This window comes from Oncorhynchus clarkii, chromosome 9 (assembly GCF_045791955.1).
Source record: "Oncorhynchus clarkii lewisi isolate Uvic-CL-2024 chromosome 9, UVic_Ocla_1.0, whole genome shotgun sequence".
Taxonomy (NCBI): domain Eukaryota; kingdom Metazoa; phylum Chordata; class Actinopteri; order Salmoniformes; family Salmonidae; genus Oncorhynchus; species Oncorhynchus clarkii.
The window spans coordinates 21,744,843-21,761,696 of record NC_092155.1 but is presented as its reverse complement, the minus strand read 5'-3'; the positions used below and the strand labels follow the sequence as shown (position 1 = coordinate 21,761,696).

The window sequence follows — 16,854 nt, the reverse complement described above, 5'->3', positions numbered from 1 at the left end:
GACAGTCGGACGGAGACGGACGAAGACAGTCGGACGGAGACGGACGAAGACAGTCGGACGGAGACGGACGAAGACAGTCGGACGGAGACGGACGGAGACGGACGAAGACGGACGAAGACAGTCGGACGGAGACGGACGAAGACGGACGAAGACAGTCGGACGGAGACGGACGAAGACAGTCGGGCGGAGACGGACGAAGACAGTCGGGCGGAGACGGACGAAGACAGTCGGACGGACGGAGACAGTCAGACGGACGGAGACAGACAGACAGACACATGAGAGAGGCTGGAAGTAGCACATAGTAGGTCACAGAGCAGGGCCCCTGAAGCAGGTTAGAGGTTAAATGCCAGTAGGTGGCACCTGAGATTCTGAAATTAGCAACCCAACCTGCCCAACCTGTGTGTTTGTGTGTGTGTGTGTGTGTGTGAATGCCAATGTGTATGCATGCATGTGTGTTAGTGTGAACACATTTGTGTGTGCTCAGTCCTCTCAGACAGACAGTAAGAGGCCCTTGAAAGCCAATGACTTCCCCTAACCGGAGCCCATGCTGTTTGGTGAAAATACCCTTTTTAAAGACGCACGGCTCATCCCCAGTCCTCATCTCTTCCCCCATCCTTCCGTCCTACCAAGAGCTCATTTATAGCTATCACAAGACTATCACAAGACGTCCGCCCTTGACGGATATATAATGCCTCGTTGTGCTTGTGCGAGCCTCACAGTGTACCCCCCACATCCTGTGACAAAGCAGGGCCTATTTGAAGTGGTGGTTGGAAAACGGTATTATGGGATATGGATTGTTGTCGGACAAAAGGAATACACTTTGTGTGGCCTTTCTTATTCTGACACATGGATGTTCCGGATCTCAACGAGGTTGTCAAGGTGTCTCATGAAAATGTGCTGTTGGATGCATTACATGAGTCTCTCTCTCCTTCTCCATTGTTTTCCGTCCCTTCTTTAAGATCACTGTATATTGATTGTATCTCTTTCTGCCACTCTTCCCTTCGCATGGTGTTGTTCAAACACAAGCATTCAATGGCATTTGGGGAATTTTTGGAATACATTGGATGATGTTGGACCATATAATCCATGCCTTTAATGAGCATGGAACATTAATACCACGTTGTAGGCCTGATGAACAAGTCAGAAGGATGAATGTTACATTTCCTACCGGCAAGACATGAGAACGTCTACTTCATACAGTATTTTACCCTCATATCTTGTACATCATTCTGAAGGAAGATAACATTCCACGCCATCTGCCCTTGTGAGTTCAGAGGAATAAGCTATACTACTCTTCAGATTTGGGAGACGGAGGTACAGACATGAAGCATATAAAGATAGCTGCACTTGTCGCGGGATTAATCCCACCCCTGCGCGCACACACACAGGGGAGGCAGGGTAGCCTAGTGGTTAGAGAGTTGGACTAGTAACCGGAAGGTTGCAAGTTCAAACCCCCCGAGCTGACAAGGTACAAATCTGTCGTTCTGCCCCTGAACAGACAGTTCCTAGGCCGTCATTGAAAATAAGAATTTGTTCTTAACTGACTTGCCTAGTAAAATAAATAAAAAACACACACACACACACACACACACACTCAGGCACTGAACATATACAGTCGTGACCAAAAGTTTTGAGAATGATACAAATATTAGTTTTCACAAAGTCTGCTACCTCAGTTTGTATGATGGCAATTTGCATATACTCCAGAATGTTATGAAGAGTGATCAATTAATTGCAAAGTCCCTCGTTGCCATGCAAATGAGCTGAATCCCCAAAAACATATTCCACTGCATTTCAGCCCTCACACAAAAGGACCAGCTGACATGTCAGTGGTTCTCTCGTTAACACAGGTGTGAGTGTTGACAAGGACAAGGTTGCAGATCACTCTGTCATGCTGATTGAGTTCGAATAACAGACGGGAAGCTTCAAAAGGAGGGGTGGTGCTTGGAATCATTGTTCTTCCCCTGTCAAACATGGTTACCTGCAAGGAGACACATGCTGTCATCATGGCTTTGCACAAGAAGGGCTTCACAGGCAAGGATATTGCTGCCAGTAAGATTGCACCTAAATCAACCATTTATCAAATCATCAAGAACTTCAAGGAGAGCGGTTCAAATGTTGTGAAGAAGGCTTCAGGGCACCCAAGAAAGCCCAGCAAGCGCCAGGACCGCCCCCTAAAGTTGATTCAGCTGTGGGATCGGGGCACCACCAGTACCGAGCTTGCTCAGGAATGGCAGCAGGCAGGTGTGAATGCATCTGCACGCACAGTGAGGCGAAGACTTTTGGAGGATGGCCTGGTGTCAAGAGGGGCGCAAAGAAGCCACTTCTCTTCAGGAAAAACATCAGGGATTCGACTGCTGAGGACGGGGGTAAAGTCATTTTCTCTGATGAATCCCCTTTCCGATTGTTTGGGGCATCTGGAAAAAAGCTTGTCCAGAGAAGACAAGGTGAGCGCTACCATCAGTCCTGTGTCATGCCAACAGTAAAGCATCCTGAGGCCATTCATGTGTGGGGTTGTTTCTCAGCCAAGGGAGTGGGCTCACTCACAATTTTGCCTAAGAACACAGCCATGAATAACGAATGGTACCAACACATCCAGCAACTTCTCCCAACCATCCAGGAACAGTTTGGCTGACAATGCCTTTTCCAGCATGATGGAGCACCTTGCCATTAGGCAAAATATTCATCACTAAGTGGCTTGGGGAACAAAATATCAATATTTTGGGTCCATGGCCAGAAACTCCCCAAACCTTAATCCCATTGAGAACTTGTGGTCAATCCTCAAGGCGGGTGGACAAACACAACCCCAAAAATTCTGATAAACTCCAAGCATTGATTATGCAAGAATGGGCTGCCATCAGTCAGGATGTGTTCGAGAAGTTAATCAAATCAAATTGTATTTGTCACATACACATGGTTAGCAGATGTTAATGCGAGTGTAGTGAAATGCTTGTGCTTCTAGTTCCGACAATGCAGTAATGACCAACGAGTAATCTAACCTAACAATTCCACAACTACTACCTTATACACACAAGTGTAAGGGAATGAAGGTTATGTACATAAAAAGATATGAATGAGTGATGGTACAGAACGGCATAGGCAAGATGCAGTAGATGGTATCGGGTACAGTATATACACATGAGATGAGTAATGTAGGGTATGTAAACATTATATAAAGTGGCATAGTTTAAAGTGACTAGTGATACATTTATTTAATCCAATGTTTTATTATTAAAGTGGTTAGAGATTGAGTCAGTATGTTGGCAGCAGCCACTCAATGTTAGTGATGGCTGTTTAACAGTCTGATGGCCTTGAGATAGAAGCTGTTTTTCAGTCTCTCGGCCCCTGCTTTGATGCACCTGTACTGACCTCGCCTTCTGGATGATAGTGGGGTGAACAGGCAGTGGCTCGGGTTGTTGTTGTCCTTGATGATCTTTATGGCCTTCCTGTGACATCGGGTGGTGTAGGAGTCCTGGAGGGCAGGTAGTTTGCCCCCGGTGATGCATTGTGCAGACCTCACTACCCTCTGGAGAGCCTTACGGTTGTGGGCGGAGCAGTTGCCGTACCAGGCGGTGATACAGCCCGACAGGATGCTCTCGATTGTGCATCTGTAAAGGTTTGTGAGTGCTTTTGGTGACAAGCCAGATTTCTTCAGCCTCTTGGGGTCGAACAGGCGCTGATGCGCCTTCTTCACCACGCTGTCTTGTGTGGGTTTTTCAGTTTTTCTGTGATGTGTACGCTGAGGAACTTAAAACCTACTACCCTCTCCACTACTGTCCCGTCAATGTGGATAGGGTGGTGCTCCTTCTGCTGTTTCCTAAAGTCCACGATCATCTGCTTTGTTTTGTTGACGTTGAGTGTGAGGTTATTTTCCTGACACCACACTCCGAGGGCCCTCACCTCCTCCCTGTTGGCTGTCTCGTCGTTGTTGGTAATCAAGCCTACTACTGTAGTGTCGTCTGCAAACTTGATGATTGAGTTGGAGGGGTGCATGGCCACGCAGTCGTGGGTGAACAAGGAGTATAGGAGAGGGCTGAGAATGCACCCTTGTGGGGCCCCAGTGTTGAGGATCAGCGGGGTGGAGATGTTGTTACCTACCCTCACCACCTGGGGGCGGCCCGTCAGGAAGTCCAGTAGCCAGTTGCACAGGACGGGGTTGAGACCCAGGTTCTCGAGCTTGATGACGAGTTTGGAGGGTACTATGGTGTTATACAGTGCCTTGCGAAAGTATTTGGCCCCCTTGAACTTTGCGACCTTTTGCCACATTTCAGGCTTCAAACATAAAGATATAAAACTGTATTTTTTTGTGAAGAATCAACAACAAGTGGGACACAATCATGAAGTGGAACGACATTTATTGGATATTTCAAACTTTTTTAACAAATCAAAAACTGAAGAATTGGGCGTGTAAAATTATTCAGCCCCCTTAAGTTAATACTTTGTAGCGCCACCTTTTGCTGCGATTACAGCTGTAAGTCGCTTGGGGTATGTCTCTATCAGTTTTGCACATCGAGAGACTGAAATGTTTTCCCATTCCTCCTTGCAAAACAGCTCGAGATCAGTGAGGTTGGATGGAGAGCATTTGTGAACAGCAGTTTTCAGTTCTTTCCACAGATTCTCGATTGGATTCAGGTCTGGACTTTGACTTGGCCATTCTAACACCTGGATATGTTTATTTTTGAACCATTCCATTGTAGATTTTGCTTTATGTTTTGGATCATTGTCTTGTTGGAAGACAAATCTCCGTCCCAGTCTCAGGTCTTTTGCAGACTCCATCAGGTTTTCTTCCAGAATGGTCCTGTATTTGGCTCCATCCATCTTCCCATCAATTTTAACCATCTTCCCTGTCCCTGCTGAAGAAAAGCAGGCCCAAACCATGATGCTGCCACCACCATGTTTGACAATGGGTATGGTGTGTTCAGGGTGATGAGCTGTGTTGCTTTTACGCCAAACATAACGTTTTGCATTGTTGCCAAAAAGTTCAATTTTGGTTTCATCTGACCAGAGCACCTTCTTCCACATGTTTGGTGTGTCTCCCAGGTGGCTTGTGGCAAACTTTAAACAACACTTTTTATGGATATCTTTAAGAAATGGCTTTCTTCTTGCCACTCTTCCATAAAGGCCAGATTTGTGCAATATATGACTGATTGTTGTCCTATGGAGAGAGTCTCCCACCTCAGCTGTAGATCTCTGCAGTTCATCCAGAGTGATCATGGGCCTCTTGGCTGCATCTCTGATCAGTCTTCTCCTTGTATGAGCTGAAAGTTTAGAGGGACGGCCAGGTCTTGGTAGATTTGCAGTGGTCTGATACTCCTTCCATTTCAATATTATCGCTTGCACAGTTCTCCTTGGGATGTTTAAAGCTTGGGAAATCTTTTTGCATCCAAATCCGGCTTTAAACTTCTTCACAACAGTATCTCGGACCTGCCTGGTGTGTTCCTTGTTCTTCATGATGCTCTCTGCGCTTTTAACGGACCTCTGAGACTATCACAAGGCAGGTGCATTTATACGGAGACTTGATTACACACAGGTGGATTGTATTTATCATCATTAGTCATTTAGGTCAACATTGGATCATTCAGAGATCCTCACTGAACTTCTGGAGAGAGTTTGCTGCACTGAAAGTAAAGGGGCTGAATAATTTTGCACGCCCAATTTTTCAGTTTTTGATTTGTTAAAAAAGTTTTAAATATCCAATAAATGTCATTCCACTTCATGATTGTGTCCCACTTGTTGTTGATTCTTCACAAAAAAATACAGTTTTATATCTTTATGTTTGAAGCCTGAAATGTGGCAAAAGGTCGCAAAGTTCAAGGGGGCCGAATACTTTCGCAAGGCACTGTATGCTGAGCTGTAGTTCATGAACAGCATTCTCACATAGGTATTCCTCTTGTCCAGATGGGTTAGGGCAGTGTGGTTGCGATTGCGTCGTCTGTGGACCTATTGGGGCGGTAAGCAAATTGGAGTGGGTCTTTGGTGTCAGGTAAGGTGGAATGGTCCTTGACTAGTCTCTCAAAGCACTTCATGATGACGGAAGTGAGTGCTACGGGGCGGTAGTTGTTTAGCTCAGTTACCTTGGCTTTCTTGGGAACAGGAACAATGGTGGCCCTCTTGAAGCATGTGGGAACAGCAGACTGGGATAAGGATTGATTGAATATGTCCGTAAACACACCAGCCAGCTGGTCTGCGCATGCTCTGAGGACGTGGCTGGGGATGCCGTCTGGGCCTGCAGCCTTGCGAGGGTTAACACGTTTAAATGTTTTACTCACATCGGCTGCAGTGAAGGAGAGTCCGCAGGTTTTGGTAGCGGGTCGTGTCAGTGGCACTGTATTGTCCTCAAAGAGAGTTGTTTAGTCTGTCTGGGAGCAAGACATCCTGGTCCGCGACGGGGCTGGTTTTCTTTTTGTAATCCGTGATTGACTGTAGACCCTGCCACATACCTCTTGAATTACGACTCTACTTGGTCTCTATACTGACACTTAGCTTGTTTGATTGCCTTGTGGAGGGAATAGCTACACTGTTTGTATTCGGTCATGTTTCTGGTCACCTTGCCCTGATTAAAAGCAGTGGTTCGCGCTTTCAGTTTCGCGCTGCCATCAATCCACAGTTTCTGGTTTGGGAATGTTTTAATAGTTGCTGTGGGTACGACATCGCCGATTCACTTGCTAATAAACTCGCTCACCGAATCAGCGTATTGGTCAATGTTGCTTGACGCAATGCGGAACATATCCCAGTCCACGTGATTGAAGCAATCTTGAAGCGTGGAATCAGATTGGTCGGACCAGCGTTGAACAGACCTGAGCGCGGGAGCTTCCTGTTTTAGTTTCTGTCTATAGGTTGGAAGGAACAAAATGGAGTCGTGGTCAGCTTTTCCGAAAGGAGGGCGGGAGATGGCCTTATATGTGTCGCGGAAGTTACAATAACAATAGAATAACAATGAATAACAATGAAAACAATGATTATCAGCCCTGGTTGCACAATCGATATGCTGATAGAATTGTTTTCAGATTAGCCTTGTTAAAATCCTCAGCTACAATGAATGCAGCCTCAGGATATGTGGTTTCCAGTTTACATAGAGTCAAATGAAGTTTGTTCAGGGCCATCGATGTGTCTGCTTGGGGGGGAATATATGCGGCTGTGATTATAATCGAAGAGAATTTTCTTTGTAGAAAATGCGGTCGACATTTGATTGTGAGGAATTCTAAGTCCGGGGAACAGAAGGACTTGAGATCCTGTATGTTGTTATGGTCACACCACTTCTCGTTAATCAATCTTTCTTACCAGAAAGATGCTTGTTTCTGTCGGTGCGATGCGTGAAGAAACCAGCTGGCTGTACCGACTCCGATAGCGTGTCTCGAGTGAGCCATGTTTCCGTGAAGCAAAGAACGTTAGTCTTTTGTGTCTCTCTGGAATGCTACCCTTGCTCGGATTTCATCTATCTTGTTGTCAAGAGACTGGACATTGGCGAGTAGTATGCTCGGGAGTGGTGTGCGATGTGCCCGTCTCCTGAGCCTGACCAGAAGGGTGCTTCATCTGCCCTTTTACGGCGTCGTTGTTTTGGTTCGCCGGCTGGGATCCGATCCATTGTCCTGGCTGGTGGGCAAAACAGAGGATCCGCTTCGGGGAAAGTCGTATTCCTGATCGTAATGATGGTGAGTTGACATTGCTCTTATATCCAATAGTTCCTTCCGACTGTATGTAATAAAACCTAAGATTACCTGGGGTACCAATGTAAGAAATAACACGTTAAAAACAACAAAATACTGCATAGTTTCCTAGGAACGCGAAGCAAGGCGGCCATCTCTGACGGCACCGGAGATTGACAGCATGACAGGACGGATTGCAGAGGTCTTGAAAAAGAAGAGTCAACACTGCAAATATTGACTCTTTGCATGTAATTGTGAATAAAAGCCTTTGACACTTATGAAATGCTTGTAATTATACTTCAGTATTCCATAGTAACATCTGACAAAAATATCTAAAGACACTGAAGCAGCAAACTTTGTGGAAATTAATATTGGTGTCATTCTCAAAACTTTTGGCCATGACTGTATATATATATACACACACACACACACACACACACACACACACACACACACACACACACACACACACACCAAATCAGTGTTAATTTATCAAACAATGAATGCTGTAGATCTTACCTGTGTGCCGTAGTCTTGAATTGGGGGGGGTTTGAATTGATTTGTATCTCAGGCTGACCCACCTACAGAAACCCAGAACATACAGAGAATATATTCCCTTTAAAGTGGATTTATTTTCTTTTATCCCTGCTATCCTCCCAATATGCCCTTGAAAAACTGCAGAAATGAAAGGAAGCGAGAATAAAACAGGCCCACACAGACACAGTAGCGAGTGCGAAATTGTTGTTTCCATGGAAATGGCATGCGACGGTAAGTCTTACCACCAAATCTCAGGTATTGACTCTCATTGGCGATATTTAACCTTCACAGATGAAAAGGCCTCCATTCATGCAAAGGAATTGATAAAGCCGCCGTGCTCTGGGTATTACAATTGATGTCTTTATCATCAGGAGACCACTCTAACTACAGCCTGTTTGCAAATGATTCTCCTCAGCTACCGTTGCATAGCCTTGCCGCCATTATCTTTCAAATAAATCATTGAAGTTGTGCATATTTTCTTCATTCACCACCTTTGTGAGTAGAGGTGGGTGCTCCTGAAAATGCTTATATCCCAATTCAATGAAATATGCTTTAGGAAGCCTTCAAAAACAACCCTTAATATAGTAACAATAATATATGCCATACAGTTATATGTGCACACATTTTACATATGGGTGGTCCTTGGAATCAAAACCACTAGACAATCCCTTGCAAACACTATTTTGAATGAATGAAGCACAGTTAGTGCACAAAACATTAGGACAGCCAGAGACATTGAAAACTAGGCATTAAAACTTGCTACTGGTGTACTCCTGTTTTCTAATTGGCCATGGGTCCAAATTGGACAAGTCTAAGGACAACCCTCCCTGTTTCAAATGACTTTTTTGTATTTTTTTCTTCCGGGAGTTGTCCTGGCATGGTAATGCATTGTCATTATATTGTGCATCAACATGACCAATTCCCATTGTATTACCTGAACAATATGAATCAGAGTTCAGCTTATTGGGAACGGAACCCCTCATTGACCAGCCGAAGCCACTCTATGACGTAAAAACATCTGAAAATAAGCAACACATTGTATTTGCAAGTCCTGCAACCTGGATTCAAGCAGAGAGAACAAACAATTTGGGTTGGCCACATCTTTGCTTCAAGAGATTACTGTTGATGTTTTATTTTGGCTTTTACCCCCAAGATCCATTTTAGTGTTAAATGACCTGTCCGTACCGGTTCGTTCAACAAGGAAAGGCGTCTTGGAAAACAAAAGTGAAAAGGTTGTGAGGTCACGAGATGAGGCAGATGGTGGAATGAGGCCCAGTAATTTGTTTTCGTTTTTTGGGGAGTAAAACCAGGCTCTGCCGCTGATAGTATATCTACAGTGTTGACTTGTAAAGATGGAAATGTCTCTCACAAACACAGGGAAAAGACTCCAGCAGCTTATGTTTGTGTTATTTTGAGCCTTATGTCGGATGTTGATCCACCCAGCAAGGTGAGGTGTTCAATAGATGATCTTCAAACCAATATCTGTTGTGCGGTGTTCGAGCGAAGGAACTCAAAACATGCAAGTATGCACACACACATATCCACTTGCTGCTGCAAGTATACCAACATTTCTTGCCATTTCCAGCCAACAAGATACAATTTGAGTCGCAATCCATCACTAGTTCCCTGTATTTACAAATAGCCAGTGGCGATTTTAGCATGTAAATCTTGGTGGTGCAACATTTTTTTTATGTGGGATGCATGCCAGCAAAGCCACTACACTAAACAATACATGAATTACACTATAACGGTGACTACTGGTGCCCACAAACTGTTAGGGCCTGCATAAAGCTGTCCCAACGCAGAGTCCCAACAGCAGTCCCAACACCTGACCACTGCTACACCTGGCTATCAGCGGAGCCTTGTCTGGCAGCGAAACAGTTAATTCAGCCTCATTTACTGCTTTAAAAAAAAACATAGCTGACTTGGCTGACTTGCTTAAACAAATGTAGTTTATACTGACAATTGAGATGTACAAACCATGGAATAAGGGGAGAAGAAGCGGATACAAGGCAATCTGTAATTTCCAATAAGACATTAATGAGGAAGCTAGGACAGATGTAGTCAAAAGTTCAGCACTTTTGAAATTTACAGCAACAAAATTCAGAACATGGGCCGTTCTTACAGTGTTCTTGATGTACACCAAGTCAGAACGTGGAATAAAGGGGGCACATTAGCAGACAACGAAAGCTCTTAACGTTACAATATTCAATGATTACATTTCTCAAAAACAGGTTATAGGCTACATGTGCACCACCAAGTCAGAACAGTTGGCAAAATCAAGAGGTGAAAATAGACCAAATTATTAGGGTGAGGCACATGGGCTACTAACAGCTTTCTACACAACGTACACTTAGTATTACTTTATTAGCTACAGTAGACATGTCTCCCTGGCATATTACATAATGTATGCAGCAGCAAACAAGACATTTTTGGACTCACCTTGTTGTGCTGTGCTCACTTGAACAGGAAGTTGGTGCGGTGGTCCTTTGTGGGCAAATTTTGTCATCAAACTTTATCAGCAAAGTCTGGCATTCTTTGGATTTGTGGTGCTTTCAGGACAATTGGGAACTCTGGGGAAAAAAGGTTGAATCATGTTGACATCAGTGATCTTCAGGTCGTAGCTCTGGAAAGAGGCCCGAGTTCCCAATTTACAATTCCGAGTTGGATGAAAGTTCAAAACGTATTTTCCCAGTCGTGGCTCGTTTTCCCCGAGTTCCCAGTTGTCTTGAACTCACAGAAGTCAGATTTTGCAGTTCCGAGTTAAGTTGTTTTAAGGGTGGCACAAATCATGCTTCATTGACAGCATGGACAATGTTGAATGTTTATCATTTTAAACTAGGAAAAGAGACCCTTAATCTTAGACTTGGGACCACACAGCCACTCCACTCCGAATAGCAGGCTAATGATTGCTTTGCAATGATTGCAGTTAGCCACTGATTCCTTCCAAACCACTCATTGTTGAATTTGCGATTTCCAATTTGTTGTGTAATATTTATGTCCAATAGCCAATGAGCAACGATACGTTTTAGCTATAATTTATCTTCATATGACAAGGATTAAAAATGATTTACCAATAGATTGTCGACTTGATTCATGATAATGACTGCTAGCTAAGATTTTGAAAGTATGATGTTTACATGAACAGTCCAATCGAAGCTACTGGGGATATAATGTGTTTTGATGTTATTTTATCTGTGTCCAATGACGTTGAGCCTTCTTGGATGGGCACTAATGTAACTCTTAGTGTCCCCATGAGTGACAGAACACTGAGCCAATCATGGTGCAACGCTCTGTATTTTCTACTGGCTTGCCCCACCACAGAAAGCCCTGAGTTGGCTGAAACACCTGCATTTTGGAGCTGCCTTACTCAAGAAAACAAAAAAAGAGACCATGTTTTTATGCAGCTTTATTAACTTAACTTTATTAACTTAATAAAAAATACATTATTTTTTACATTGTTTACAAACTGATATGTGACACAGATTAATTAATATGCAAAAGCCCCCCATGCAAAACAGGAAAGTCCCGCCCTATAAATGTGGGGCTCAAAACAGGTGGGGCTCTGCAAATAACTTACCAGCAGTTACTTTTCCAAGACTCAGCTCCACAAACAAGACAGGTGGCACACTTTTGACGGGACATTATAATTATAAGTCGTGCCTTTCTGGAAATGGGAATTATATGTTGTGTCTTTAAAAACATAAGAAAACACAATTGACTTGATCATAATTGAGCATTTCTGAGGGAATCAACAAACTAGATGAGACAAACTCTGCCTAGGCCTCCAAAGCAACATACAGCAGATGGCACACATAGTTTAAAGCAGAAACTCTATGTCCCGACGATTGCATTCCGTTGCTGTCTGGTGAAAACCTCTCATCTCCAAAACAAAAACCTTTCAGGAAATTACCATATTTTCCCATTAACGAACATACAATTATGAAACTTCAGAAGCTATTTTGAATACATGTTCTTGTTCTTAGAGTCATGAAATGTTCCAAGTACATCGAGGGGAGTTAATGCTTTCAGTAATTAAAATAAAAAATGCAAATTGGCAAAAAATGGAGTTTAAAGGTTTTCATCAGACAGCGACAATGTGTTTGTGCCAGGTAAAATTGGACATTGGTCTTTGAAGTTTGCAACACGAGGCTCACGTGGTTTTTAGCAGAACTCTACATCACGAAGAGTGCATTTGTTTGTGCCAGGTAGAATTGACAGTTGGTCTTTTGAGGTTTCCCAAGATACAGAGACTATATGCAGAGATTATTAAGAACACTGCCTACCCTCTTAAGGTCTCTCTAACACGGCAGCATGTCAGCTCAGATTTGATTACTCTCCTGTTTGCCTCTCCTGTGTGTCATCAACCTGCAGTCGAGAGGGACAGACGCGTGCGGAATAAGAGACGTCATGTATAGGAAGTGCGGGTAAATAGTTGGGATATATAAGACGTAGATGGCCTATATGCCTTAAAATGACTTGTGCGGTCGAGAGCGGCATACGCTCGTGGAATGATTTGATGTGAGGTATAGATTGACAAGTGTGGAGAGAGCATTCTATGTACAGTAAATCATCTGGCTCAGAAGTGGCTGGTGGGAGGAGATACCTGAGGACATGCTCATTGTAAAGGCTGAAATTGAATAATTGGAAAGGTTTCATATACATCAAACACATTGTTGCTATTTCATTCATTCCATTTCAGCCATTACAATGACATCCTCCGATATCTATCTGTGGAGTTACATAAATAGCTGACATGTACGGTGTCCATATTAGGACACACGTCCATGGAGTGTTGGAGGGCCCTCACGTTATCTGTGGTTTCGATTGGAGGATGTGGAAATCGGCCAATGCAATTAGATTCATGCTGGCTGTGAGCTGTACGGTTAAGTCAACTCTCTATCTGTTTGTTTATGCCTGAGTTCCTGCTGCTCGGAAAGGAGACTCCGATTTTTCAGTGGTAAACAGAGTATTGTGCTGTGACTCATCTGCTTCTTCCTGTTACACAACTTCCTTCTTGATTCACTAGTAGAGAAACTACATTTCTCAGTAGTGTGGAGTTAGTTGAACTAAGTTTCCCAGTCGTGTGGAGTTAGTTGAACTGCATTTCCCAGTAGTGTGGAGTTAGGTGAACTACATTTCCCGGTAGTGTAGGTTTAGTTGAACTACATTTGCCTGTAGTGTGGTTAGTTGAACTACATTTCCCGGTAGTGTAGATTTAGTTGAACTACATTTGCCTGTAGTGTGGAGTTAGTTGAACTACATTTGCCTGTAGTGTAGGGTTAGTTGAACTACATTTGCCTGTAGTGTAGGGTTAGTTGAACTACATTTGCCTGTAGTGTAGGTTTAGTTGAACTACATTTCCCGGTAGTGTAGGTTTAGTTGAACTACATTTCCCGGTAGTGTAGGGTTAGTTGAACTACATTTCCCGGTAGTGTAGGGTTAGTTGAACTACATTTGCCGGTAGTGTAGGGTTAGTTGAACTAAGTTTGCCTGTAGTGTGGAGTTAGTTGAAGTACTTTCAAAATAGCATGGTTCGTTTGTAGATAACTCATTTTCTCAACATGTAGTGGGTTCGAGTGTAAAAAGCTCATCACTACACATTCATCTCATTTGAAGTAGAGTCCTGCTATTACGTATTGCAGACTTCATTTTCTGCAGTTGGCCTGTAACTTCAGATCGACCAGGGGTAGATTTGGAAAGTCCATCTAACTATCTGACCAAATCAATTCTGGTCAGATAAATACAGATTACTGGGCAAGCAGCTGAAAAAAGATGAAAATAAGAAGAACATGGAACCATCCAAATATCTATCTGAGGGACAGGTATCTGAGAGACAGATAGGCACGCAAACAAGCTTTTGGAAAAGAATCACCAGCCTTGCACTTCCCCTCTCCCCTCCTAATCCGCCCCCTCGCCCCAACCTAACTAGGAATGAATTAACAAGCAGACGCCCGTTTGCATACATATCCATGTCATTACTAAACGACATAGAAAATATGCATGCAAACACAACTTATCAGCACGGGGGAGGCTATTTCAACTCATTATGTGGGCAGTGTTGTTTACCATCGGTTAGCACGATAAGCTAGAAACCCAGTGAAGGGTGGAGAGAACACAACTGGGCAAAAGGGAGTCAGGGTGGGGAGGGGGAGGAAGGCGCTTGAGGCTCGGCTTGGGGCGCTCTGGACCCTTATAAGCAGTCTCCATTAGCGTTGCCAAGAAATCCTTCTAATCAGCATAGTATCCCGACACCATGAAATAAACTGGGCCAGACAGGAGGGGCTTGCTAGTTGTTAGCATGTGTTGGATGTGGCTATGGAGGGTATGTGGAGTGGATGCGCACCACAGTGTCGCATCCTCCCTAATTGTGTCTTTGAACGTGCCAATTTATGGAGAGTACGGGCTAATTAGGTCCCTTTGACATTAGCCTCATTGGCTGTATCATAGTGATGGGGAAGGCTCCAACAGGCTCACTATTATGATCAGGTTCAGTGTTCTTAGTTGTGTTCCACAGCCCCGCACGTATCTGACTTGATTATGGTTAGAAATGTGGCTGGTGCCACCATCGTGCAATAATGATTGGAGTGCTCCCCCCCTGTTTGTAGTAGAAGGGTGTGGCAATTGTTTTGGCTAAACTTTTTGGATCATGATCATAGTGCCTGGCTTTCAAAGGTAGACATGACAACCGGTAGTTGGGATTCTGATCTCTTTGATATTGTGTTAAAACAAACTTCATATTGATCGTCAACATCTGATTGTAAATGTAGATAGGTACAGGTACATTTCAGTGCCCAATCAGTGAATCAGATAGAGGGTTGAAGTGCATAGCCTGCCAGACATATTTTTGTTTTTATTTTACACAATGCATTATCTGGAACTTGTATGTATTACCACTGCCGTGCGGCTCAGTTCGTATGGTAAAGCGCTTGCAACGTCAGGGTTTGTGGGTTTAAATCCCGCCGGGGCTACCAAAATGTACAGACGTGGGGTTGTATGTCTCTATGGATAAATGCGTCTGCTAAGATGGCATGTCGTTGCTATTGTATCCATTGCTTGGAATGTGCCATTTTTTTTCATATTTTCCTATTAAGCTACCTTAGTAGTCTGTACACTTTAGCGAAACGCACATCACATGTCAATGAGTGCCGGGCTGAAGAGGACCTTATGTATCTTAGAAATAATACCATGTCATTATCACATATTTCCAGAGGACCCAGAATACCACAGACACACTGCAGGACATGACGGGGCGGAACATGACAGACTTCCTTTTAAAGACCTACAAGGAAGCAGGCAGAAAAAGGTAATTTTACTTATTTGTCATTTTAGTCATTTACCAGACACTATTATCCAGAGTGGTCATTTTGCATTCACCTATGTGCTTGGTAAAACTTGTGTAACATTCAGATATAATGCCAACAATGCAGCCGGAGTTATCTAAGATAACGTGTATAATGTTCAACTCAAGGTCCTATTCATGATAAGTAATCTAAGAGTCAAATTAAATGTTACTGTTTATTGTGTGTGCGTGTGTGTGCGTGTGTGCGTGTGTGCGTGTGTGCGTGTGTGCGTGTGTGCGTGTGTGCGTGCGTGCGTGCGTTTATTCCTGTGTTTGTGTGTCCATGCGTTTTCATATCTTATTAAATTGCACTGTGATCTCTGCCCCCACAACTACCACTACACACCACTCAAGGTATGGAGGGATTTCTGTCGGAGGGGTCAACTCCCAAGTCAGGATGACTGAACCGGAAATAGAAGCTGTGATCAGGGATTTGAGGAGCCTATTAAATTCCTCCCAGGTATGCTATGGATATTGGAATCGTGGTAGCCTTACTGCCGGCTGTGGTACAGCTTGACTATTGAGGGAAAGCGCATTAATTTAATATGTGCCTGTGTGGGTGGAGGATAGACAAGGTACGTTTGCTGCAGTTGAAAGCCAGAAGGGGTCTTTGGAGACCTCAATTCACTGAGGTCCTTGGATGTTGTTTATCTATGTTCAATTATGCATAGACGTAGAAACCAAGGACAAACCCAGCTTATAAAACCGGCCTGATAGCTAATGCTAAGCTTGTGCTCTTTGTGAAACATGGACTTGAATCTGCTTGAGTGACTCTTGAATTTCAATACATTACCTTCAAATCGAACTCAGAGGAAAGTTAAATCTCAGATAGACTTTTTGGTGTCCATGGAAACTGGGTATGATGTATTTAAAATATTTAGTTCTTCCTCTCTCTCTTTCACTTACACTTGCACACATACCCTCCCCCACACACACATACCGTACCCCCCCCCCCCCCCCCACACCCACACACACACACACACACACACACACACACACACACACACACACACACACACACACACACACACACACACACACAAACACATAACCTCCCACATACGCACACATAACATCCCACACACACATACCCTTCCACAGACATACCCTCCCACAGACATACAATCCCACAGACACACACACACACACACAAACACATAACCTCCCACATACGCACACATACCATCCCACACACACATACCCTTCCACAGACATACCCTCCCACAGACATACCCTCCCACAGACACACACACACACACACACACACACACACACACACATACACACACACACACACACACACACACACCCTCCCACACACACACACAC

At 43.9% G+C, this 16,854-nt stretch overlaps 1 protein-coding gene across 1 annotated transcript in view; it reads left to right on the top strand.

The window, feature by feature from the left end:
- Nucleotides 1–16,854, top strand: part of LOC139416093 (phospholipid-transporting ATPase ABCA1-like) — a 240,692-nt gene that overhangs the window by 137,942 nt on the left and 85,896 nt on the right. Inside the window, exons 33-34 of the mRNA XM_071164364.1 lie at nt 15,395–15,489; nt 15,880–15,985. Coding sequence (XP_071020465.1) covers nt 15,395–15,489; nt 15,880–15,985 — 201 coding nt within the window. The remainder of the gene's footprint in view (nt 1–15,394; nt 15,490–15,879; nt 15,986–16,854) is intronic.